The 27567-nt window shown below is 34.4% G+C and overlaps 1 protein-coding gene and 1 pseudogene across 1 annotated transcript in view; one reads left to right on the top strand and one right to left on the bottom strand.

Moving 5' to 3' along the window:
* Positions 1-27567, top strand: part of LOC150103050 (uncharacterized) — a 320792-nt gene that overhangs the window by 77639 nt on the left and 215586 nt on the right. The window contains exons 3-5 of the mRNA XM_090397384.1: positions 5734-5951; positions 18523-18701; positions 18839-18991. Coding sequence (XP_090253510.1) covers positions 5734-5951; positions 18523-18701; positions 18839-18991 — 550 coding nt within the window. The remainder of the gene's footprint in view (positions 1-5733; positions 5952-18522; positions 18702-18838; positions 18992-27567) is intronic.
* Positions 7801-8002, bottom strand: LOC150103051 (U2 spliceosomal RNA; annotated as a pseudogene).

Raw genomic sequence — 27567 nt, 5'->3', positions numbered from 1 at the left:
GCAGAATCTTAAATAACAAACTAATGAAATATTCCGAAAACTTTATTCTAGAGGTACAAAATGGATTTAGAAAAGGACGATCCTGTATAGACCCAGCCTTTTGCCATAAATTAATAATAGAGAAAAGAAGAGAATATAATTTAGAAACACATATTGCATTTATTGACTTTGAAAAAGCATTTGACAAAGTTAAAAGAAACTTATTATTTAACATATTAAAAGAAAGACAAATACCAAATAATATCCTAAAAGCTGTCACAAGTATATATGAAAATAATCAAATACAAATAAGATTAAATCATGAGCTATCATATACAAGAGAGATAAACCAAGGGGTCCGACAGGGATGTCCCTTCTCAGCAACTCTTTTTAATATCTACTTAAATGAAATAATAATAAAATGGAGTAAAAATTTACATCAAGGAATTAAACTTTCACCTACAGTTAACTTAAACACTCTCCTCTTTGCAGACAACCAAATAATAATTACAAATTCTGAAGATAACTTACAGAAAGCTATTTTAAATCTAAATGAGATATCCAAAGATTATGGTATGATAATATCAACGGAAAAATCAAAAACTATGGCCTTTAAAGGACAAGATCCAGCAAGAACTAAAAATAGTATTAGATAACAAGATCTTAGAACAGGTGAATTTATTTAACTACCTAGGATGTATGATCACTTATGAAAATGAAAAAGATATAAACATAAAATTGCAAAATATTTAAAAATAACAGGAGTAATTAACTCTATATTTAAACCAAAACTTTCAAAAACCAACCAGGCTAAAAGTATACAATACATTAGCCCTACCGGTCTTAATGTATGGAAGCGAAATCTGGACAATAAAACAAAAAGACAAACAAAGATTAACAACAGCAGAAATGAAGTTTATGAGAAAAACTGCAAAGTATACCCTATTTGATCACAAAAGAAACGAAGATATTATGAAAGAATTAAACCAAGAACCAGTAATTGAAAAAATTAAAAAATATAAACATAGATGGATGGAACACGTTGAAAGAATGAAAACAGAAAGATTACCAAAACAAGCCTTAAAGTACAAGCCATTAGGAAAAAGAAAACCAGGACGTCCTCTTAAACGATTCAACGATGACTTCTAAGGCCGGAACAGGCCATACTAGGCCTAAATCCTTGATACGTATGATGATGATAATTTTTACATTATTTTATTTCGCTTTTTTAAAGTTTTGTTTATGAGCGCTACTTCAGTTGTCTGTGATTTGACAGATGACTGGAATAGAGTTGATTACTTTGCTTTTTATGTCTCGTGCTCCTGATTTATAAATAAATATAACTCACACACACACATATTTAAGAACCCTTTTTTTTTCTGAACAGCTGGAATTTTTAATCCTTTGGGAACATGCTAGGAAGGCTGTTATAGGTATGTTGAGAAACTGTAGGATGAGAAGTTGGTTTAGTAGGGTGTTAGCCAGCGACAGTTTGCAGTTTTACAGGCATAGAGGATGATGAAGGAATGATGGAAATTAGATAAGCAGAACATTGACCATGAAAAGATAGGGCTTCCACTCACTTCCTCTCTCTCTGAGAAACACATCCTCTGAGAGAGTGGAAGCGAGCCTGTGAGAGGCATTATTTCAATGGATTACCTTCTTCAGCATAGCATCCAATTTTAAAGGTGTTTTGTGCATAACTCTAACACCAAAACAAAATTGGAATATGCATAGAGTTAGTTCCTGTATATGAGAGAAATGTCTTCCATGGAAAAGAATCCCAAGTTTATTGGAGACCGTGGATTTTTTTTACATCATTGTGTCTATCTTTTAAGTTTGTTAAGGTTGTTCCAGTAGCTGACTTTTTACCATTTGCTGTGGTTCTCTGACAAAACAGTAGCATTGTCCCAAATGACGATGCTGTACCATTAAGATATGTATATTGTTTCAGTCAGTACTGAATATATGAATATAATTTGGCTCCTAAGTCCCAAATTGCCATATCCCAAGCCTATGCTTCAGCAGCTCACATTGAAAAGGTGAAGGTTGGATATTGGATTAGAGGATCTTGGTTATCTGCATGCCCAGTTATTCAGTTTTTGTCATTAAGTGACTCAGTTTATATATATATATATACTGTATATATATATATATATATATATGTTTATACATTGATTTACTCGGTTTGAGTACATTTTATTTAGTATTTAATGACCCAAACACCGAGAATTAAAAATAAAAGCAGATTTTATTCGCACAACTAATTTCGTCTTTCACAGACTTTTTCTAGCCAAAAACATACAAATAACCAGTAAGATAACTGTACAGGAACTGGCTCTTAACAGTACAAAAAAAGTGTTAGCAAATAACTGTTAAGGTTCAAGCTTTTGATGAGTTTAAAAAATAATTCTCTCTCTCTAGCTGTATTATTATACATATACATGCATTTAAGATCTTAATCACGCCAATATTGGATAGCAGAACAGTGATAATCCGACAAGTTGTAACTAAGATTATTGTTGATATGTACAGGGTTAAGGATTATTTCTTTTGATGCTATTATTTTCTTTTCTATTTCGCTGTAACAACGATAAATATGGATGAATGTTATTTGACTTTTCCCAGAGAACTGGATGTGGGAGCTCTTCTTTGTTGGAATTTGCAGAAAACAAAACATGGCTATATAATAATAGGGTGTTGGTTTCCAATATTATTGGCTATCTCACTTAGTTTCCCGCTCACAAATCTGATTTATTTAGGAATAGTGCAGTTGTAAAAATAAACAATCAGGCAGCGCTACTTTAACAAAAAAATCAAAACACATTTTATTTACATTACTATGAAATATGCATGAATTAAAGAATAGGGAGATTGCTTTCTCTATCCATCTATAAAAATTCTTTAGCACAAATTAGAACCTTTTTACTTCAACATTAATTCCTTAATGCCTCATCAACATTAATGCCTTCTCTGAGACCTTGCATGAAGTTTGTAACCCCTCAAAGAACTCGGCATGACTCTTTCATCTTCTTTCAAGTTCGGCCCGCTTTCTATTCTCCTCTGCTTTCTTTTGATTGTAAGTTGCCAGCCATTGGAAAGTTGTTTGAACCTTTCGGACTGACTTCGGAGGTGTTTATGTGCAGAGCTTGCAAGTTTTTCTCATACACAAAAAAAAATCATAAGCAACCTTTCTTATGCCGTCATGTAGAGCTATTACATAAAGTTTCGGCAGCAAAATATTGCCTTGTTTTTTAACACTCTGAAATATTCTTATTAAAGTAGTTTATACAGTTAACTTCCAAAGGGGTATTTACAAAAAATATCTAGTACAAAATATACAGAGACAAACAAGTTATTTTTACATTCTCATGGGACTTGACCCATGTAAAAATCAATGCAATGTGCTTTAGAATATATAAGCTACAATCAAGTTTTTACAGCTAGATAAAGTGCTGGCTCGTGTTCTCTTGTAATTTATATCTCTTTAATGTTCCTCGATGCGAAGTTCAATTGATTTTTCTGTCTGGTCAAAGTATGGTTTACCATAATTGCAGAAAATCTGGTAGATGCCGGTGTATTTGAGATTGTTATGTCTACTCTTCAGTCAACTTAAAAGGGGACGTTGTTTTGGTAGTGTCGTGAAGAAAGTTCGTATGTTATATTTTCTTAGAATCTTCGCCAATTTTGGTGTAACAGAGCTGATGTAAGGAATAGAAATGCTCCCTTTAAAAATTGTATCTTCGTTGCGGTGAGGGAGACGATTGAACAGGAGTTTGTTGATAGTCTTCATTGAGTAGCCATTTAGTTGAAATGTAGTTAGAAGGAGATTGAAGAAGAAGGAAAGAAGCGAGCGAGCGAGCCCGATGTCTGAGTGTAAAAATAATTCTGAATTTTTGTGGAGGATAGTGGTGGTAGTGAGCATGAAAATACATGTCCGTATAGGTAGGTTTTCTGTAAATAGAAATCTTAATTTTCCTGCTGAACAGGTCAGTTTGACATCCAGAAAAGACAGAGAACTGTTGACTTCCAATCAGTTGTAAATTTTATGTTAGGATGTATATTATTTAGGTAGTCTTGGAAGTTCCGGAGGGATTCAAGGCCATGTTCCCCTAATTAAAAAGATGTCATCAATGTAACGTTTCCAAATCTTTGGTTTTAAAGGGAAGGATGAGATAGCCTTTTCTTCAAAATCTTTGGTAGATGTTAGTGAGTACTGGAGATAAAGGGTTTCCCATAGCTAGTCCCGAATTTTGTTTGTAGATTGTATTCTCAAATTTGAAGTATCTGGAATTAAGACGGTGTCTTAATAAGGCTGAGATCTTCTTAGATACTTTGTCTTTTAATAGTGAAAGAACTTCCTCCATCAGAGCATTTGTAAATAAGGAAATTATGTCAAAACTGGCCATGATTTCTGTATCTTTGAGGTGATATCCTTAATGCTGTAGACCAAATCCATTGAGTTTTTGATAAAGGATGAAGATTTGCCGAAGAAAAATTTTAGAGAAGTGGCAAGATATTTAGAAAGGTTGTACGTCGGAGAATCAATACCTTCAACTATAGGACGTAATGGGATATTCTCCTTATGGACTTTAGGTAATCCATATAGACAAGGGATCAGTGGATGGAGAGAATGGAAGGAAAGACATAAATTTCTGGGTAATTCCATCGTATTTCTCAAGAGATTATTTGTGCGGTTATGAAGTTCTCTAGTATGATCTCTTTCTAGAATAGAATAAGTGTCAGTTTGTAACCAATCTAGTATCTTGTTGTCTAGTGTGAGAACAACTAGCATTTCCTTTATCTGCTGGAAGAATGATAATGTCTTTATTATTCTGAAGATGTTTAATAGTCTGTAGTTCCGAACAGGTGATGTTGTCTGCAGGAGGTCTAGCATTGTTAATTGTAAAAATGGATTCAACACGAAGTAAGTTTGTGTCCTTTGTTTTTGTTTGAGAAAATTAAATTTTGTAATTAGTTTTAGTTTGTTTTCATTTTGAATCTAGGAATGCAAAAGATTCACTCACTTCTTTAATATGGTTCCACATGACACTATCAAGTGAATGTTCAATGTTGTTAGAAAGTGCACTTTTTTTTAGCAAATAGAAAGGCCAAGGTACGTTTAGTGTCAAGAATTCTTGTAGTAAACTATACTTTGGCCAGACGGAAAAATCAATTGAACTTCACATTGATGAACATAAAAGAGATATAAATTACAAGAGAACACGAGCCAGCCCCTTATCTAGCCATATTTTGTTTTCCGCAAATTCCAACGAAGAAGGGCTCCCACATCCAGTTCTTTGGGAAAAGCCAAATAACATTCATCGTTGTTACGACGAAATAGAAAAAAAAATAATAGCATCAAAAGAAATAATCCTTAACCCTGTACATATTAACAATAACCTTAGTTACAAATTCAATATTGGCATGCTTGAGATCTTAAACACATGTATATGCCTAATAATACAGTTAGAAAGAGTTCTTTTTTAAACTCATCAAAGCTTGAACCTTAACAGTTATTTTCTAATGCTTTTTTTGTACTGTTCAGAGCCATTTCCTGTTTGGTTATCTTACTGGTTATTTGTATGTTTTTAGCACCTGAGGAAGTCTGTGAAAGGCGAAACTAGTTGTGCAAATAAAATCTGCTTTTATTTTTAATTCTCGGGGTGTTCTAGTCAATAAATATTAAATAATATATATATATACACTTTTACTGTTATGTTTATTACTTATAATTTTTATGCATACAATTAGGAAGAAGATTTTAATTCAGCAATAAAGAGATTAGTTGCAAAAGTTGTTCCACAATCAGATGTTCAAAAATATCAAACATCACATACCTCTTCAGCTTCTTCTCATACTACTGAAACCACCATATCTAAAACTTTATATACATGGAAAACAAGACTGATTAAAAATAGGAAGAAATTATTCCATGATTATTCAAGTGGTTTTGAAGATGGGGATTCTGAGTAAGTATGGAAATAACAGTGTATTTTTAATCACACTCTAGAGCAGTGTTTTTCAAACTGTGGGTTGAGACCATTAGTGGGCCGTGAAATCACTTTTGTGGGTCACACCCAACATTTTTTAAAAATGAAATATAATAGAAAATGTCAGGATGTATCTCGTTGATTTTGTAGCTTTAACACATTCCTGGAGGTCAGTGTTGCATCCCGCATTTTCCTTCATGTGGGAACTCACACATTTTTACAAAGTTTTAAATATATATGGCACACTAGGTTGAATGTTTTTGATTAAATTTAAATTGTAAAATTGAAATTGTCTTAATGATAATATATAGTGCCTGTGGGAGAGGAGTTTATCATTATACAGAGTCAGATCGCTTTCATTGAAGATGTCTCCAATTTATAGTAATTGTCGTTATATATAGTACATATACAGGGTGGTCCAAAATGTACCTACCAAATTTAATGCTGTATTATTCCTGAATGAGGAGGCATACAGATCTCATCCAAAGTGTATTAAGGTTTACATCTTATGTTATTTATGTTACATATTCAGTATGTTTACCTTTAACCTCGACAGTCTTCTGCAATTATATCACAAAATTGTACATCACCTTGTGGAGGGTGTCTGTTGTAATAGCCAAGATTTCATGCTTGATAGATGACTTTAGTTCCTCCAAAGTCTTTGGATTGTTCTGATACACTTTGTCTTTGAGGCTATAATGTGTTGGTAAAGTTTTTTTCTAATTATACCAGCTAATTGCAGAGAAAATTGGATTTAAACTTGGTAGGTACATTTTGGGCCCGCTCTGTATTTAGCCGTGTCTGTACTATATTGAGTGGTACAATAAGGCTACTCATACAATAAGCCTACTCATTTTACCATACTCAAAATGCAAATTTTCAGAATGGGGAGAAGATATTTATTGCTTTACAGGGACATTTTCATTTCTTTATTTCAAAAGAGTATACATAGTGAGCAAAACCATATATTCTTCGTCGTCACGTGAGCAATTCAGGTATAGGCTTTTTATGTCCTGTTCCTGCTCTGCAGATGAAGTTGATCTTTCCACCTTAATCTTGGACGTCTGCAGTCTCTTCCTCCTGTAGGTTTATATTTATATGCTAATTTGGGGATCCTATTGTTTTCATCCTTTCTATGTGGTGTAGCCAAATTTGCTGATATTCTTCTATTTCTTGTATGATGTTTTTTATATCTAATCGTTCTCCATATATTCTTATGAATAAAAATTAGTCCTGTTATGGCAACATACCTATTGCATTAAATATTTTCTAATTTGTTTATTTTGAGGTTTTTTTTTCTGTGTTGTATTTAAATGTTAATAAAATTCATGTTTGATATTAACTTTATGTTTTTGTTTTTTGTTGTCTTTATGTTGCCATAAATATCAGGATTAATTTTTATTCATAAGAATATATGAAGAACGATTAGATACAAAAAACATCATACAAGAAATAGAAGAATATCAGCAAAATTGGCTACACCACATAGAAAGGATGAATAACAGTAGGATCCCCTAATTAGCATATAAATGTAAACCTACAGGAAGAAGAGACCCCAGATGTCCAAGATGTATGATGTTTTTTGTATCTAATAATTCTCCAATTCTTATGAATAAAAATTAATCCTGTGTTTTATGGCAACATACCTATTGCATTAAATATTTTCTAATTTGTTTATTTTGAGTTTTTTTTTTCTGTGTTGTATTTAAATGTTAATAAAATTCATGTTTGATATTAACTTTATGTTTTTGTTTTTTATTAGAAGGACACAATTTTGTGAAACTTTTATTTCAGTTTAGTGTGCGTGCATGTGTTTCATTTCTTCCTGATGGGGAGAGCTGATCCTATAGGTAGTGCAACACCAGGACAACTCGAGTTAAAAGTGGAGTAAACTACATGCACTTGGCCACCATCCAAAAATCAGTTTATCTTTGGGGGGGGGGGGGGCTGATGGTACCTATATCAGCTATTAAACTGGTAAGAACAGATACTACACTTTTTGCTTCTAGGCCTTTTGGGTAAGACTTTAGTATTTGTTCTTATCAGCTTAATACCGTAAACTTGATATTTGAAAGGTGGCAAAGTGCATGGAACTTGCTCTACCTTTACAAATGAGTTGTCTGGAAATATAGAACCTGTTCACTAGGGATATCTCTTCTTGTCCTTACAACATATAGGTGTGTATGCATGTGTGCTGGGTTGAGATGTAATATGTATTTTTTATTGTGGGTCACAGTCAGAAAAACACTGCTCTAGCAATATAATAGAATTAATACTATACAGTAGAATTTTTAATACTGAACTTGTGTTTTTCCCCTTTTATTGTAGGGTTTCTGAATATAATTTTACTAATGTAAATGGAAGTTTTCTTTTCTACCACTAAACAAATTATTATATTGAAAAATTTTATCTATATTGAAAAGACAAAAAGAAATCTTTTAATGCTATATAATCTCTTCTTAACTAGTAACAATGTATGAAAAACTTTCATGTCTTGTGCAAATAATGAAAATGTTGTGTTTGGTATATATCTCTCTATTTATTAGTATTTATACAATTAATAATTTAGATAAATGTTTGTGAACAGAATTTACTGAATTATTAAATATTTATATTGCTTTTTTAAAATTGTTATTATTATTATTTCATGACATCCTCAAGAAGTCAGTCCAAAGACTCGTTGAGGGCTGGCATCTACTCTACAACTCTGTCTCCGCCACTTCATCCATCAACTACACCGAATTGCTACTACTGCCATCACCATCATCTATGCCAAATCCATCTACTGCCAACCACCACCACTAGTATTTTTTTGTCTGTAAATTGCATGTGTTCTGAAGGCCAATTTGTCTGTATGCAGTATGAAAAATCCAAAGTTCAAGGGAAAAAAAAAACCTCTACCTCCGTATCAGATCCTGAAAATATCAGTATGAAATCACAGAAAAGATTTCAGCAACTCTTATTAATTGAGCTTTTAATTGCAATTTATGCAAACAGCAAGACACATGTTTTTCAAACTTCTGATTTTTAGAGCAGCACTGGAGAAGAGTGGAAAATCAACTGCCTGCTGGAAAATACCAGTAAGCTATTGTCTATCTCTGTGTAGCAAAATGATACTGGTGCTGTTTGAGGCATTTAGAATTGGATTCTGATATTATTGTGAATCTGGATTATGCATGGCCCCTTCTTAATGCAGTAGGATGAAATAGAAGCTAGTTGTCTTTTGTTTGAAATGTAACAGAATGAAAGGTCTATAGATCTCCTTTTAAGTGGGTGCATTTTCAACATTTTACTTCTCAGGATAAAGATCATATGTTTTTTTTTTTTTTTTTTTTTGTTTAATTAAGTGCAGAGAGGATAATAAAATCAGTATTATTACAGGCATTAGGCTGGAGTCTGTACTATATCTCAAGTAAAGAAATTTATTTTTCCCTTCAGAATTATTTACTTTGCATTTTTTGGTTACGTTCAATTTTGAATCTAGTTGTATTTCTCATAATTTTACAGTATGGAAATGCAGCTTAATCTTTATGGGAAGGAATTTCATCTTGCATGATAATTTGAGTTATTATATTTTTTGCTTCTTATAACATTTTGTTCTACATTAGACTTTCTTAAATCTGTATAGTGAACTGCTGGTAGCCTGTTAATCCTCAGTGGTTGCCTATCTTTTGAGTTATGGAGTGTACTGTCTTTATAGTAGTATGCCTGTTTACAAAGAATTTTTTTCACTCATCCTTCAGAACAAATTATTATATCTTCAATAAATAAAATGGAAACTCATATACATCCTGTTGACATGTAATTTTAGCTGCAATATGAGTTGCATGTTGAGATCTGATTTGAAAATGCTGCTTTGCATTGCAGCCTAAAATTACCATATCCATATATACATGCTCTTCTACATGTAGCACTTACCATGCTGATTGATTGAAGTGCTGACCCAGCAAGCATATTTGAGCTGTATGCCTCTTTCAGATCCAGTTCTTCAACCTCAGCATTATTAGTCAAAACTTGAAGACATAATAACTAATATTTAAGGAATTGACAGCGTATACTGGAAATATAGATTAAATAAACTTTAATATACACTTTCCGATATTTCGGCGAACGTTACGTTGCCATCTTCTTGGGAACTTACTAAAAAGACACGTGCACACAAGTACTAATACAACAAATGAGACTGAGGCTAGGACGCTAGCGTTTTCCTAAAGTCCTGATGGTGCCCCCTGGTGGGCTATATTGGTAGTTCTTGGCCTTTGGGCTGAAGTTCTTTTGATAAAAGTTTCCCAAATTTGGGGCAGTTTCATGCATCCAAATTTGTTGAGGTTTGGCATGTTCCTAAGGGCCGAGGCTGATTCCATGAATAGTCTTTCATACTTGAACTTGCTGCGGTGTATTACTGTGGCTTTCTTCCATCTTATTCTGTGGCGAGTATCCAGAGCGTGGTCTTGAAGACATAGAGCTATTCAAATTTTCTAAAGACATTACATTATTTACCAGTTAACTTAATTCTGTTTACACAGACTGCTTTATTACATGGCATTTAATTTCATGGCAACATACGTTTTTTTAATATAGTAGGATCTATGTATTTCATCTGTGATTTATTACTGGCTTGATCAGGATCTAAAATATCATATTTAACAGGTTAGAACAGTCTTTTCCAGAAATTATATAGTTCTGTTGGATCGTACTTCCTTGTTTTTGATCCGCCATCTTATTTTAACTCTGTTCTTAAACAAGTAATAAGTTGCTGGTTGATTACTAATTTAAATATAGAGAAATTTATATTTTTAGACTGCGCCACTCTATATCTAGATTATCATCATCATCATCAAATTCCTGCCATGTACTCTCAAGGGGTGTACAGGATACGACAGTACTACATGAAAAAATTACATCATTACTAACTTCCTATCTACAATTTTCCTCCAAATCAGTCTGTTACTTGTCAAGACTCCAACATTATCAGATCTTATATTTCTATCGTCTAAGGCACTTTGTACCGTATCAATCCACTATATCTTGGTCTTCCTCTGGGTCGTTTTCCTGCCAACCTGGCAGAGAACATTTGTTTTGCTAATCTCTCCTCTCCCATTCTATTTAAGTGACCATACCACCTGAGATTAGCTCTGCTAACGCATTCCTGGATGCTGACAATGTCAAGTTCTTTCCTAATATCCTCATTTTTAATATGATATTGCCATTGATGCCATCTGTTCACGCCTCTAATCTTTCTCAGGACTCTCATATCTGCGGTCTCTAGTCTTTGGTCAAGTGTTTTACTTCTGACCCAGCTCTCAGATCCATAAGTTAAAACTGGTTTGAACACTGTCTTGTATACAGCTAATTTAGTGTTCTGACTAATTTCTTTCTTATTCCATATGAATTTATTCAATTGACTTCCCACCATACCAGCTTTGCTGATTTTGTTGTCTATTCTGTTGTCTATTTCTATATTTAATTTACCATCTTCATTAAAAATTGTGCCTAAGTAGCTGAAATGTTTTACTTGTTCCACAGGTTCTCCATTCACAACACAGTTGACATTTTCAGTGATTCTGCCTATTTTCATTGTCTTTGTCTTTTTATTGCTGACCTTCATACCATATCTATTACAACAGCTATTCAATTTAGTCAGAGAATGTTGCAGACTTGTAGCGGATTTATTTAGAAGTATAACATCATCCGCATAAAGCAAAGAGCTGACATTAACATCTCCAATTTTGATATCAGGTTTAATACCACATTCCTTCATAATGTGATTAATATAGATAATGAATAACAGAGGGGATAATGTACATCCTTGTCTCACACCAGATTTAACATTAAACCATCTTCCTGTACTTCCTTCAATTCTAACTGCTGACTTACAACTCAAATAAAGACTAAGTATTGCTTGATATAATGCCCCATTGACACCATATAACTGCAAAGTATTGAATAGCTTCTCTCTTGGCACCTTGTCATATGCCTTTTCCAAATCGACAAAACTTAAATACAGATCTTTGTTATATTCCATGCTTTCTCGACTATTTGTCGTAAAGTGAAGATCTGATCCTGACAGCCTCTATTTGGCCTGAATCCAGCTTGTTCTTCACCAAGCTTTTCTTCCACAATTCTTCTCAACCGTTTCTCAAGTATACTTACATAGATCTTGCCAGGAACACTCAGTAGGGAAATACCTCTGTAATTCTCACATTCAATTTTATTTCCCTTTTTATATATGGGTACTATGAGACCTCTACTCCAATCATCGGGAATTCGTCCCTCTGTCCAGGCTTTCTGAACTATGCAGTGCAGCCACTGTATGACTCTTATACCACCATACTTCAGCATTTCTGGTCGAATATCATCTACTCCTGCTGCCTTTCCACATTTTAAGCCTTTGATGGCTTTTTCTACTTCAAGTATGGATATGTATTCCTGACTGCATGCCTGGTCAGTGTTTTTTATCACTGTGCTGTCATCACTGCTTGTTTCATTTAGCAGTTTTTCAAAGTAATTACTCCATACTTCAAGGATATCTTTTTCTCCTGTTTTCATGTCACCTTTATCATCTCTAATTCCTTTTACAGCACTCCTTCCTCCATTCCTAAGCTTCTTCAACAACCTCCAGAATATTTTGCCACCTTCTTGATATTTATTTTCTATATTCTTGCCAAAGTCCTCCCATGACTTTTGTTTAGCTAGTTTTACGCACTGTTTAGCTTTCTTACATTTGTCTCTGTATTCTGTAAGAGTAAAAGCTGACTTATTTACCAGGAACTTTTGATATGCTTTCTTCTTTTCCTTCACTTCCTCTTTAACTTCCTGTGTCCACCATCGAGTTCTGATTTTTTTATCCTTGCCCACAACCTCACCACATGCCTCTCTGGCAGAATCAATCAATGTTTTCTTCAGAGTTTGCCACTGAATCTCCAAGGTTTGATTCCTGTTCTCAAACTCTTTCATTTTCTTTTCAATAATCTTTCTGTATTTTAGTCTACAGTTCACATCTGAGAGCTGCTCAACTTTTATTCGCTTTAAAACTTTCTTACATGTTATTCTTTTCAATATGAAATTCAATTTTATCTTGCTCAAGACTAAATAGTGATCACTCCCAATTTCAAATCCTCTGTACACTCTGGTGTCCTGCACCAGGGAGAAAACATCACTATCAACAATAACATAGTGAATGAGACTTTTCTTATTCCTTGCCTCTTCTCTCCATGTGAATTTGTGCACATTTTTATGTTGGAACATGGTGTTAGTAATAACCAGTCCATATCCTGAGCAGAAATCCAACAGATATTTGCCATTATTATTAGCTTTGCTCTTTTCTCCAAATTTTCCCAAAATATTTTTGTATGTCTCACAATCATTTCCTACTCTGCTATTTAGATCCCCAACAAGGACCAACTTTTCCTTTTTCATTGTGTCAGTTGCTTTTTCTAAAGCCTCAAAAAATTCCTCCACTTCCATCTTAGTAGAACCTTCTGTGGGACCATAGGCACAAATAAGTCTCATTGTCCAGTTCCCCCATTCTTATATTTGCCCACATTACTGTACTTGAGACCGACTGCCATTCAACAAGATTAGCCTCGTATTTTGTGTTGAATACTATGGCTACTCCTTCTTTTCCTTGATTGTCATTGCCTGAATATAACATTTTGTATTTATTGCTCAGAAAGATCTCACCAGTTTTGGTCTTTTTTGTTTCAGTCACCCCTATTATGTCGATCTGGTACTTATCTAATTCCTCAGCTAGCTCCATTTCTTTGCCATTCAGGCTTCTTACGTTGATAGTACCGATCTTTAACTCTGGTGATGTTGAGTTGGGATTTGATTTCAGATTTGTTCCAGTAGCTGACTTTTCGCTGTTCGCCCTGGTTCTCTGGCGAAAACAACGCGGGCCTTGTTTAACCGGGCGACGCCCCAGCCGGCATGAAATTTTGTCATGTTGTACCATCATTTTTTATTTTGGTTTAACCAGTAAGAATACAATTTGGTCGGCTGAATCCCAAATTGCCAGCCCATCCTCGTTCGTTCAGTATCAAAGTAGATACCCAACAGGGTGCACCACGAGAAGGTGAGGATTGGACATTAGGTCAGAAGCCCTGGTCGGTTCTCTGCATTCCTTTAAAGGCTATGTGGAGGTCTCCTCTCAGTTATACAGCTTTGACCCTTAAGCACCCTATATCTAGATTATACTATATATCTAGATTAGTCTAACGAAATGTAGTGAAACCAAGCATCAACTAATTTTATATCAATATTATTTCTTACGTTGACCGAGTATATCTCTTATTTTTATCGCTCCCGCTAGGTCCGATAATTTCATGAACGGTGCAGTAAAAGAGATTCAGGCAAACACAATTTTAAAATCATCAAAACAAAACATTTAATTAAGGGTTGTATATTATACATATAAATTCAATTCTGAGAACAAGATAATATAAATGTCTTAGCTTAACTGGTCACAACATCTTACAAATTCAGCCTATGGGCATTCTGCTATCAGACTTATAGCTTTCACAATATTAAAATAACTTATAATAGAGTTCAATATCACAAAATCTCTTAGTAACAAATTTTACTATTATCACACTGTCAGTAAAGTCTCAATACATTAATGGTGGCAACGACTGCTTCATGATTATACACTTTCACACTTCATACTCTGGCTGATTTCAGCAAAAAAACATTATTGTTAATGTGGGGAATAACAGGAGGAATTACACATATATCTCTGCACTGAAGTAACATAAAATTGGACAGTTCTTACGCGATAAATCCTTTGCTCATCAATTTCACTATGGGCACACTTTATAACTATATTTACTTAGCACACTATGGCAACACTATTTAGAATAAATCTTCTCAATGATAACTGAACTATTAATGGTCGCACTTCACGTGTATAGACATACTTGGATAAAGGAAAATGCTCATTCCTTCTTTAATACTATTCGACCAATTCAGCTCTCTCTTAAAGTTCCATGAAACTAATGGAACATGTAGTAATTCTTTAACTTCAAGAATTATTCTCAGTTGCCTATTACTTTTCCGGTTCTCAAATAGTCCAACTACAACACTTAATTCCCATTACTACAGCCTCTTACTTTACTCAGTGTTGCTAATAAGCTATCTCCTCATCTCTTCTTAATCTAATTACAGCACCTAATTCCTATTACTACAGCCTCTTACTTTACTCCATGCTGCCATCAGTGCTCCCTGCTTCCTGCCTCTCCGCACTGTCGTTAGTGCTTCCCCCTCTCTCTTCACTGCACTATCGTGAATACTTCTGGTCTACTGATCCCCTGTATACTCGTGCTTTTCACTTATATACCTTTTTCCTGCCCCAAATTCTTTCTCACGCTCTCTTATGTCAATTCCTTCTCTGCAGTTGAATACCATATCTCGTGATCCATGTATGCGCTAGCTATTTCTAGCCTGTCTCCATAGTAACAAACAAAATAAAATAAAAACAGAAATATTGCATAACATTATACCTTTACATACTGGTGGTGATAAATAAAAAATTAAAATATTATAATTCACATAAGGCATATTAAACTTATATACAATTCCTCATAATATTAATTTAGGAATAATCAAAATAAACAGAATAATATTTCAATACAAGGTTCTATCATTCCTAACACATACTTTAGATTAATTAATAAAATTTAATAAATAAACTCAAGGCAAATTACATGAATAATAATTTACAATCATGGGATTAATATCAAATAATTTTTACAAGTATAGCCTTTGGTATGGTGGATTAAGTTGGATTCTGTAAGGAATATTAATAACTTAAATTTCTCCTTATTCAGAATCCAACAGTTCTAAGGAGTGTTTTCTGGTATAATTTTTTTACATTCCATCATTTATACATATTTAGTTTGCTGAATTAAATAAGTAGAGTTGTAGCACTTGTAGAATTGAAGGAAGTACAGGAAGATGGTTGAATGATAAATCTGGTCTGAGACAAAGATGTATATTATCCCCTCTGTTATTCGTTATCTATATGGATCACATCATGAAGGAAAGTGGTATTAAACATGATATCAGAATTGGAAATGTTAATGTCAGCTCTTTGCTTTATGCGGACGATGTTATTCTTCTAACAAAATCGGCTACAAGTTTGCAAGATTCCCTGTCTAAATTGAATAACTGTTGTAATAGATATGGTATGAAGGTCAGAATTAAAAAGACAAAGACAATGAAAATAAATAGAATTGTTGAAAATGTCAACTGTGTTGTGCACGGGGAACCTGTGGAACAACTAAAACATTTCAGCTACTTAAGCACGATTTTTATTAGAAGATGGTAAATTAATATGGAAATAGACAACAGAATGAGCAAAGCTGGTATGGTAGGAAGTCAATTGAATAAATTCATATGGAATAAGAGAGAAATTATGCGGAACACTAAATTAGCTGTATACAAGACAGTGTTCAAGCCAGTTTTAACTTATGGATCTGAGAGCTGGGTCAGAAGTAAAACACTTGACCAAAGACTAGAGACCACAGATATGAGAGGCCTGAGAAAGATTATATGCATGAACTGATGGCATCAATGGCAATATCATATTAAAAACGAGGATATTAGAAAAGAACTTGACATTGTCAGCGTCCAGGAATGTGTTAGCAGAGCTAATCTCAGGTGGTATGGTCACTTAAACAGAATGGGCGAGGAAAGATTAGCAAAACAAGTTCTCTGCCAGGTTGGCAGGAAAACAACCCAGAAGGAGACCAAGATATAGGTGTATTGATACAGTACAAAGTGCCTTAGACGATAGAAATATAAGATGTGATAATGTTGGAGTCTTGACAAGTAACAGACTGATTTGGAGGAAAATTGTAGATAGGAAGTTAGTAATGATGTAAATTTTTCATGTAGTACTATCATATCTTGTACACTCCCTTGAGGGTACATGTCAGGAATTTGATGATGATGATGAGTTGTAGCACTAGTAAAAATATCTGATAGTGGTTGGGGTAACAGGCCAAAAATAAGTTTATTTTCTTTGCATAAGTGACTATTAAGTTTTATTTTTTATAGCTTGATTTTCTCTGTTGACATCTTACAAGCTATATTTAAATTTTTACACCATTCATTGGACCAGTACTGGGCCTGTGGTTTACATTTGGAAAACACTGAGCAACTATAGCATTATATATTATCTAGATACAGCACAAGATAGGAGTGGGGGGGGGGATAAGCACAAAAATGCAGGTTACAAGCAGAATCCTTACCTTGATCCTAGATTTTTAGCTTATGCCATGCTAGGTACTAGTTAGTTTATATTACTGTCATCTCTAATATGAAACTGATTTTGATAGGCCTGTAGGATGAACCCATGGCAAAACATGCAGATCCTATGCTTTAAAACCATGATAACTAAAACTGTAGTTGCTACCATGAAATATTATATAATATAGTTTATAAATAATATAATCTATAGTAATATCCACATCTTACACTGTAGAATTTATCAGTACCACTTTTACACAGTCAGTTAAGACTGAATGCAGAAATTTGCTGTTATTTCTCCTAAAAACACTTATTTCCCTCTTCCCCTTCTCTATCAATATACTTCTCATACATTTTTTTTCTATGCATATCCTGCCCACAAAAGGTTATATATTTATAGTACATCAGTACTGTAGACAGGCTATGGAATTTTTTTTTATACTAGAGGCTATTATTTATTACTGTATTTATATATAGACTATTTTTTAAATTTTATATTTGGATTTTTAAAATTTTTTTTTACATAATCTGGAAACCCTGACATGAAACTTTTTTAAAACCACTTCACACTGCCAGTAAGCAGAACACTGACTTTACATCCAACAGTAAAATTCACCTACTATCTAAAGACCATCAGAGACATTCATGCCCATGGTGGGATTTGAACTCTCCACCTGTTGGTTGGAGAGCAGATATGTTAACGATTTTACCAAACAGGCTGGCAAAAAATAATATATGAAACTGTTTTTCACCATATTATACCCGTGTGTAGTGTAATCCAAACAGAAGTTTAAGTTATATTCATGGCAGTACTTTCGTGTACTGAGACTTGACTGCCACCAATTGCCAAAGTAGCAGTTCTTATTTAGGTCTCATCAACAAGTGGATAAACCCTAATTGAGGAGTGTACACAAGGAGTTAATTCTGTAGTAATAAACTGCATTAAGAAAAGAAAATTGTGCACTACATATTCTAAGCTAGTGTTTAAGTATTATTCACTTGGTAGATAAGGTGAATAAAATATAATAAATACAAGTCAATATAATATGTGATTGCTATTTATTTACTTGCATTTACATAATAAATACACATTACATGTTACCATAATATTATATAGTAATACATAAATACATGTTGCCAATGATATATTATAGTATGTTGCTTCTGTGATATAACTATTCTATAAAAACTATTATAGCACAATTTTATGTAATTCATTTCTCCATTTTTTTTTTTATTAGTTTTATGCTGTTGATATCTATGTAGATATTAATGTAACAGCAGTCCTTTTTTTTTTTTGCAGGGAAAGTTTACATAGGACCAATGCAACCTTAAATCAGAGTACTCTGAATCCAGCTATGTCCAGAACACGAACCCCATTTCCATTTCGTAGACATTCCCTAGCTTCTTTAAGAACATTTTCTGACTCTGAAAGCGATCAAGAAGATGATGATGCAAGTGATGCTATTCCATTCTCTGCTGGTTAGTCTCTCTCTCTCTCTCTCTTCATGTGTATTAAGGTATAAATACATCCATAATTTTTTATAGCATACTTTTCAAAGTTGTAAATCTCAGCAAACTAAGGTTATATATGTGAAATATTCTTTTTTTCTTTTAAGCTGTTAGACAAAACAATACAAGACAGACAGAAGCAACTGGTTTACTTCAGAAGAATGGAAACAATGTCCAGTATTCTGATATATCCCATTTTTCTGTATATGACCATCTGAATACTAATTCATCCTCAACTGCTAGTCTCAGGAATATATATGGTAAGTTATTAACAGTAAGAAATTAATAATTAGTTTATATTTTATACAAAAAGCAACTAAATTCGTTTTAAAATTAGTGCAAACTATTGCAACTCTTATTTATTTATTTATTTTTTTTCTTAAGTTTTCTTATTAGAAAATATATTATGGGCATTTGCCAAATAGCAAAAGGACAGTGTATGTGAATTTTTAAATAATACTGAAATGTATTATAGGATATTACATTGGTGTCATAATTTAGTGGCAATGATTACACTGCCTACTTTGTGTAAGGCTCATATAAAAGCAGAAAAGAGATGAACAGAAATAGTTTGATTCGTAATGGCTTCTGTGTGACATTAGTTTTTCTTACATCTAATCCCTGTATGAAAGGGGGGGGGTCCAAAGCATGATTTACTATTCCTGACTTGATAATTCCCGTTTGTTCATAGTAATAAGCGACAATCACAGGATTGTGGCTTAGGAAGTCGGAAGTCATATAAAAAATGTGACTTCCACCACACACACACACACACATTAGTTAGGGAGGGGGGGAGAAATCCCATTGTATTTCCATTTTATTTAGTTCAAAATTTTTCCTTTCCATGTGAAACAACCTACATGCATTGTATATTTGATTAATTCAGATAAGTCTTAAGGGTAGGAATTATACCTTAAAATGAAATAAAGGATCTGTATTAGTAGTACATTAGTAAACAGAGCAAAACTAATCTGATATCTGAATTTTAGATGTGGCTTTTTAATATAGATTTGAAATGAATAGAATTTCAAATATGTATATGTCAACCTGAGTGGTTAGCATATTTGCTCTCCGACCAGCAGCAGACTGTTAGTTTGAATCCTGCTGTAGGCATATGTATTTGTGACTATCTTTAGGTGTGAGATAAATTTAATTTCCCAGTGTACCACTGCACCTCCTTAATTTGGAGACTTGAAGTAGGTTTAAAAAATTCCATGTTTAGCCTTTAGAGCAGGGTTTCATATTATGCAAAAAAGAAATAAATAAAAAACCCAAAAAGCTTTACAACCGTTCATGAATGGGAGTCACATAAAAATACAAAAAGAAAAGGGGAAAAAAATTGGAGAAAAACTGTCATCCTAAAAAGGCTGTTGTAAAAATATGTCATTTATATTAAATTTGTTGTCTGCAGCATTGTAAAAATATTATTACAATTGTGTTATTCTTTATTCAAAACCTATACTCGATATTTTACTTTACTTAAACTTAAGTATTCTACTTGATATACAGTTGTTACTCCGAGCTCTAAATACGTTGCTTGAGTTAGTCTCTTATTTTTAATCCTCTCATTCAACTTTAATTCCCCCCCCCTTGTCTAAAGCCTTAATTATGATTCTTCATGTGCACAAAACTTTAGAACTAAGAAATTGCCTCTGGCTGGAGCCAATCTTTTTGTCTGAACTGCTGGCGTTTTTCTATTTAGAATTCTGAAAATTTATTTGTTTGTATCGACTGAGCCATCAGGATTCATAGATTGGAATTGAATATCCTTCCAAAGAAAAACACTCAGCAAGGCATGGAATTTTTTCTTGTACTTATTACTAAATCTAGCAATGCAAAATTTCTATCTATCAGTCGTGGCTACTTATCTCTCAAGGTCACATAGATTAAATTTTTATGAGCACAGTGCATTGATATACAGGAATCAGGCAAATTATTTAACAGACAGAACAATTTATTCATGCAAATTGAATGTACATTGGAAGTTAAGTTTAAACACACAAATATTTCAGGCTCTAAACCTCAGCAGCAAAATTAAGTTGGGAACTATAATTAATCCTCTTAAGTAAACAATTCTCTGTTAACACAACTTGTCTATGGTACTACTTTAGCTATCACTTAGTTGCACACAGAGCAATTTTACACATGCTAAACAACAGACAGGCTTAACTAATAAACAATTCTAAGCATATTAACACTTCACCTTAAATCAATGCTATTCTATCTCACTCAACTGAACAAGTTAATTCAAAGATTAGCTAAATGCCTTCAGTCCTCAAGTACTTTTAACATAAAAACTTGAAAGAAATCTCCGTCACAAATTCCACCTCTAATAAAAAACAATATATTAAACCGTACTTTGTATATAGTCATCTTGTCCACACTAATAGATTCTTGAAATCACTATACACTGTTACTTTCCTTTTCTTAGCTACGCACACGGGTACTTTTTTCCGGGAATGATGAGGTCACTTTTTATTTCTGAGATCGTCTGGAAACATGGTGGCTTGAATTCCAGAACATCAAAAAAAAAAAAACTCAGATGAGTTATCTCGCACTTTGGCCTTCTGTTGGCTGGAACGTGGGTCTCCGACCTTGAATCGGCATAACTTTCTCGAACCTGGAGCCAGAACAGAACAAAGATGAACTTATTCTGCCATGAACATCAATACAGTCACCTGCCAGAAGACGATTGACCTACGAAGAACCTGCTGACGACCACGAACCACTTTCAATGACAAATACCAGGACGCTATCTGTCCAACCTCTGAGTTCTTGAGTAACTTTTCTGGCCAATGTCTTCCCCTGTTATATCTCTCCATCAACCTTGGGTCCTGCTATGATTTGATTCCCTTGGGTCTGCATCCGCCACCTTTTTTTGGTATTGCGTTAAGGTGAGAAAACCCCATACATACTTGACCCTCACGATAGTGATTGCCTTAGGTCATAAGTTAATCCTTCTGGAATGTTTCTATGTCTGGAACTTTCCTTTGTCACAATTTAATTTACACTTAACTTTCTTTGTTCTTACAGGATTTTGGCAGTTATATTATTTAACAATTCAGTTAAATTTAATTCCATATTACATAAATATTAAGAAAATTACTGATTAACCACAAGTATATTTAGTATGGATTTTCGTTCTCCAGTATATAAGGGGGGTGCTTAAGGGTCAAAGCTGTATAACTGAGAGGAGACCTCCACATAGCCTTTAAAGGAATGCGGAGAACCGACCAGGGCTTCTGACCTAATGTCCAATCCTCACCTTCTCGTGGTGCACCCTGTTGGGTATCTACTTGGATACTGAACGGACGAGGATGGGCTGGCAATTTGGGATTTAGCCGACCAAATTGTATTCTTATTGGTTAAACCAAAATATAGAATGATGGTACAACATGACAAAATTTCATGCCGGCTGGGGCGTCGCCCGGTTAAACAAGGCCCCCGTTGTTTTCGCCAGGGAACCAGGGCGAACAGCGAAAAGTCAGCTACTGGAACAAATCTGAAAACAAACCCCAACTCAACATCACCAGAGTTAAAGATCGGTACTATCAACGTAAGAAGCCTGAATGGCAAAGAAATGGAGCTAGCTGAGGAATTAGATAAGTACCAGATCGACATAATAGGGGTGACTGAAACAAAAAAGACCAAAACTGGTGAGCTCTTTCTGAGCAATAAATACAAAATGTTATATTCAGGCAATGACAATCAAGGAAAAGAAGGAGTAGCCATAGTATTCAACACAAAATACAAGGCTAATCTTCTTGAATGGCAGGCAGTCTCAAATAGAGTAATGTGGGCAAATATGAGAATGGGGAACTGGACAATGAGACTTATTTGTGCCTATGGTCCCACAGAAGGTTCTACTAAGGTAGAAGTGGAGGAATTTTTTGAGGCTTTAGAAAAAGCAACTGACACAATGAAAAATGAAAAGTTGGTCCTTGTTGGGGATCTAAATAGCAGAGTAGGAAATGATTGTCAGACATACAAAAATATTTTGGGAAAATTTGGAGAAAAGAGCAAAGCTAATAATAATGGCAAATATCTGTTGGATTTCTGCTCAGGACATGGACTGGTCATTACTAACACCATGTTCCAACATAAAAATGTGCACAAATTCACATGGAGAGAAGAGGCTAGGAATAAGAAAAGTCTCATTCACTATGTTATTGTTGATAGTGATGTTTTCCCACTGGTGCAGGACACCAGAGTGTACAGAGGATTTGAAATTGGAAGTGATCACTATTTAGTCTTGAGCAGGATAAAATTGAATTTCATATTGAAAAGAATAACATGTAAGAAAGTTTTAAAGCGAATAAAAGTTGAGCAGCTCTCAGATGTGAACTGTAGACTAAAATACACAAAGATTATTGAAGAAAAAATGAAAGAGTTTGAGAACAGGAACCAAACCTTGGAGATTCAGTGGCAAACTCTGAAGAAAACATTGATTGATTCTGCCAGAGAGGCCTGTGGTGAGGTTGTTTGTAAGGATAAAAAAATCAGAACTCCCTGGTGGACACAGGAAGTTAAAGAGGCAGTGAAGGAAAAGAAGAAAGCATACCAAAAGTTCCTGGCAAATAAGTCAGCTTTTGCTTTTAGAGAATATAGAGACAAATGCAAGAATGCTAAACACTGTGTAAAACTAGCTAAACAAAAGTCATGGGAGGACTTTGGCAAGAATATAGAAAATAAATATCAAGAAGGTGGCAAAATATTCTGGAGGTTGTTGAAGAAACTTAAGAATGGAGGAAAGAGTGCTGTAAAAGGAATTAGAGATGATAAAGGTGACATGAAAACGGGAGAAAAAGATATCCTTGAAGTATGGAGTAATTACTTTGAAAAACTGCTAAATGAAACAAGCAGTGATGACAGCACAGTGGTAAAAAACACTGACCAGGCATGCAGTCAGGAATACATATCCATACTTGAAGTAGAAAAAGCCATCAAAGGCCTGAAATGTGGAAAGGCAGCAGGAGTAGATGATATTCGACCTGAAATGCTGAAGTATGGTGGTATAAGAGTATTACAGTGGCTGCACTGCATAGTTCAGAAAGCCTGGACAGAGGGACGAATTCCCGATGATTGGAGTAGAGCTCTCATAGTACCCATATATAAAAAGGGAAATAAAACTGAATGTGAGAATTACAGAGGTATTTCTCTCCTGAGTGTTCCTGGCAAGATCTATGCAAGTATACTTGAGAAACGGTTGAGAAGAATTGTGGAAGAAAAGCTTGGTGAAGAACAAGCTGGATTCAGGCCAAATAGAGGCTGTCAGGATCAGATCTTCACTTTACGACAAATAGTCGAGAAAGCATGGGAATATAACAAAGATCTGTATTTAAGTTTTGTCGATCTGGAAAAGGCATATGACAAGGTGCCAAGAGAGAAGCTATTCAATATGCTGCAGTTATATGGTGTGAATGGGGCATTATACCAAGCAATACTTAGTCTTTATTTGAGTTGTAAGTCAGCAGTCAGAATTGAAGGAAGTACAGGAAGATGGTTTAATGTTAAATCTGGTGTGAGACAAGGATGTACATTATCCCCTCTGTTATTCATTATCTATATGGATCACATTATGAAGGAAAGTGGTATTAAACATGATATCAAAATTGGAGATGTTAATGTCAGCTCTTTGCTTTATGCAGATGATGTTATACTTCTAAATAAATCTGCTACAAGTCTGCAAGATTCTCTGACTAAATTGAATAGCTGTTGTAATAGATATGGTATGAAGGTCAGCAATAAAAAGACAAAGACAATGAAAATAGGCAGAATCATTGAAAATGTCAACTGTGTTGTGAATGGAGAACCTGTGGAACAAGTAAAACATTTCAGCTATTTAGGCACGATTTTTACTGAAGATGGTAAATTAAATATAGAAATAGACAACAGAATCAGCAAAGCTGGTATGGTGGGAAGTCAATTGAATAAATTCATATGGAATAAGAGAGAAATTAGTCGGAACACTAAATTAGCTGTATACAAGACAGTGTTCAAACCAGTTTTAACTTATGGATCTGAGAGCTGGGTCAGAAGTAAAACACTTGACCAAAGACTAGAGACCACAGATATGAGAGTCCTGAGAAAGATTATAGGCGTGAACAGATGGCAACAATGGCAATATCATATTAAAAACGAGGATATTAGGAAAGAACTTGACATTGTCAGCATCCAGGAATGCGTTAGCAGAGCTAATCTCAGGTGGTATGGTCACTTAAATAGAATGGGCGAGGAAAGATTAGCAAAACAAGTGTTCTCTGCCAGGGTGGCAGCAAAACGACCCAGAGGAAGGCCAAGATATAGGTGGATTGATACGATACAAAGTGCTTTAGACGATAGAAATATAAGATCTGATAATGTTGGAGTCTTGACAAGTAACAGACTGATTTGGAGGAAAATTGTAGATAGGAAATTAATAATGATGTAATTTTTTTCATGTAGTACTATCATATCCTGTACACCCCTTGAGAGTACATGGCAGGAATTTGATGATGATGATGATGAGTATATAAGGAACTTTGTACAAAAATCCTTCTATGCAAGATTTTACATAGGTTTCCTCTCTCCAAAAAATTTCTTAAACCTCATGTCTGCATATTTTTCTAGAGAGAATTTGACTACAAACTTTGTAGTCAAATTATTAAAGATGATTAATCATATTAATATTAATCATCTATTAATATGATTACACTTATTTTCCTTGCTATCTTTTAAAGCTTTGGACTCGATTAATTCACCGTTAGACTTATTCATAAAACTTGCACGATCAGTTAGTAAGTGTGCAACCTTTGTAGCAATAGCTAAATTTCATACCAACAATCCACTTATAGCTTTTCTAAGCATGAAAAGAAAACAGAGGAAGTCGGCATAATTAAACTGCCACTGGGATTGTACATCACCTTCATGTTTCCTGTGCCTGTTCCACCTTGATTTGTTATAGGAACTTCTAGATCTATCAAGTTTCTCAATTACGTTTACTTCAATTGTTCTATGACTATCCTCCCCTAATTTTTCTTCCGTTACGCTTTGATTATCTACTAATTTGATGCTCGATATGTGGTAAATCTCAGACTGACTATTACCCTTGGATGTTGAAGCTATTGCAGAATCATCCTGGTTATTTCGATATTCTTCATTACCTGTTTCTGTCAGCCCGACATTACTTTTACTCTGCATTCTTTCTTCATGTGATTTCTCATTTCTAAATTTATGGTTCCCTTTTCCATACCATTTATTACCCATTAAGCATATCTCATTTCTGGAAAAGTCGCAAGAGAACTTGTACCTCTCCAGAAAATTAATTCCTAAAATAATTTGCATGTTCGGGAAAGATGTCCTAGGGAGGACCAACAATTCTTGCCAAACACACAAATTAAACTCAGGTAAGTATATTTTTACTCTCACCTTCTTCGCGGTATAAACCTTGGATGTCGATATCCCTGATAATCTGATCAGTTTCTTCAGATTATAAATGCCTCGCCATACACGGGATTTTATTCCTTGAAAATAATCTCCTGTTATGACAGAGGCCTGGGAACCAGTATCTAAAAATATGTCACAATATGATCCTTTCACCTTCCCCTCTATGATCATTCTCGACTTCCTTTGGTGATCTCAATTCTTGCCCTCTCTTTTCCAGGGTTTGTTTGCATAATTATGAGGAATGTGCCCAAAACTCGACTCATATCTATTATTTCTGTTGGAGGGTTTCTTGTTTCTGAAACAATTTTGAGCCACATGCCCATATTTGTTGCAATTAAAGCATTTAGGAGGCTCCCTCCTGTTTTTTATTTCATTAGTCCTCTCTGTTTGAGGTATAGTTGATTCAGAGGTCCTTTCTGTTACTGCCACCAGTTGCTTCAGTACAGCATCAAGACGGTCCATCAAGGGCTGTTGTAGTTGTTCGACCTCCTGTTTTATTATAGAACGTACTTCCTCCATGTTAGTTAGCCCTACTTCTTTTGGGATGTTCGTTTCATTGTCAGTCACTTGATTAGTGTTGACTGATATTTCTCTTTCTCCCTCTCTTTCACCTTGATCCCTAGTTTGCTTTCCCTTTCTTGTGCTTGAGTCTTGTTCACTCTTGCTTTCACAAGAGGAATTAGTTGCCTCTTTTATCATGTTAATATTGCTGTTAGTAGAGGTGGGATGAATGTCTCCAAGCATCTGTTCCTTCTCTCTTACAGCGAGGAAACATTCCTCGAGATTCGTGATTTTCTTTTTATAGGCAGTCTCTTTCAATTCTTTACCCCTAACCTAAACTGGTGAAATACTGCCCAGTTGAGGTGAGGTTTATCCTCATTTGAGACGCTCAGACTGTTGGCAATTGTAAGTAACTTATTGTAATATTCTGTTACATTCTCTTTTTCTTTTTGAGCACATCTCTAATTTCCAGATATTAGGGCCTAAACTTCTTACTCTGGAGAACTGGGAAATCAAGGTTTCCTTGAACTTTGAGTATTCTAAGGTATCCTTCAGTATTGGGGATGAATACAAGAAGCTCTTGGCCTTTCTGACCAGTTTGCTCCTTAGTAAGACAAGTAATTGGAAGTCTGTCCATCTTCCAACTTTTCTAAGCTCTTTGACAAAGCTAAAAAAAAGCTAAAACGTTGACTTTCTTCCCCAGAAAATTGCAGAATAACAAGTTGAGGATTTATAGTTCTAAAGAACTCAACGTTATCCATAGTTGTACTACTAGATTGATCCATACTTGTGATTTCATTTAACTCTTAACTATTTTAAAAACTCACAAAATTTTTTCAAATTTATAACTGCCTGATTCTATACCAAAACTTGCTCACTTTAATTCACAATTTTGACTGATTAGTTACAT

The sequence above is a fragment of the Typopeltis vanoorti genome, chromosome 9 (genome assembly GCF_054136105.1).
Source record: "Typopeltis vanoorti isolate ZY-2024b chromosome 9, IOZ_Tvanoo_1.0, whole genome shotgun sequence".
Lineage (NCBI taxonomy): Eukaryota > Metazoa > Arthropoda > Arachnida > Uropygi > Thelyphonidae > Typopeltis > Typopeltis vanoorti.
Note: the sequence above shows the minus strand (reverse complement) of the source record. Positions and strands in the feature narration are given on the sequence as shown.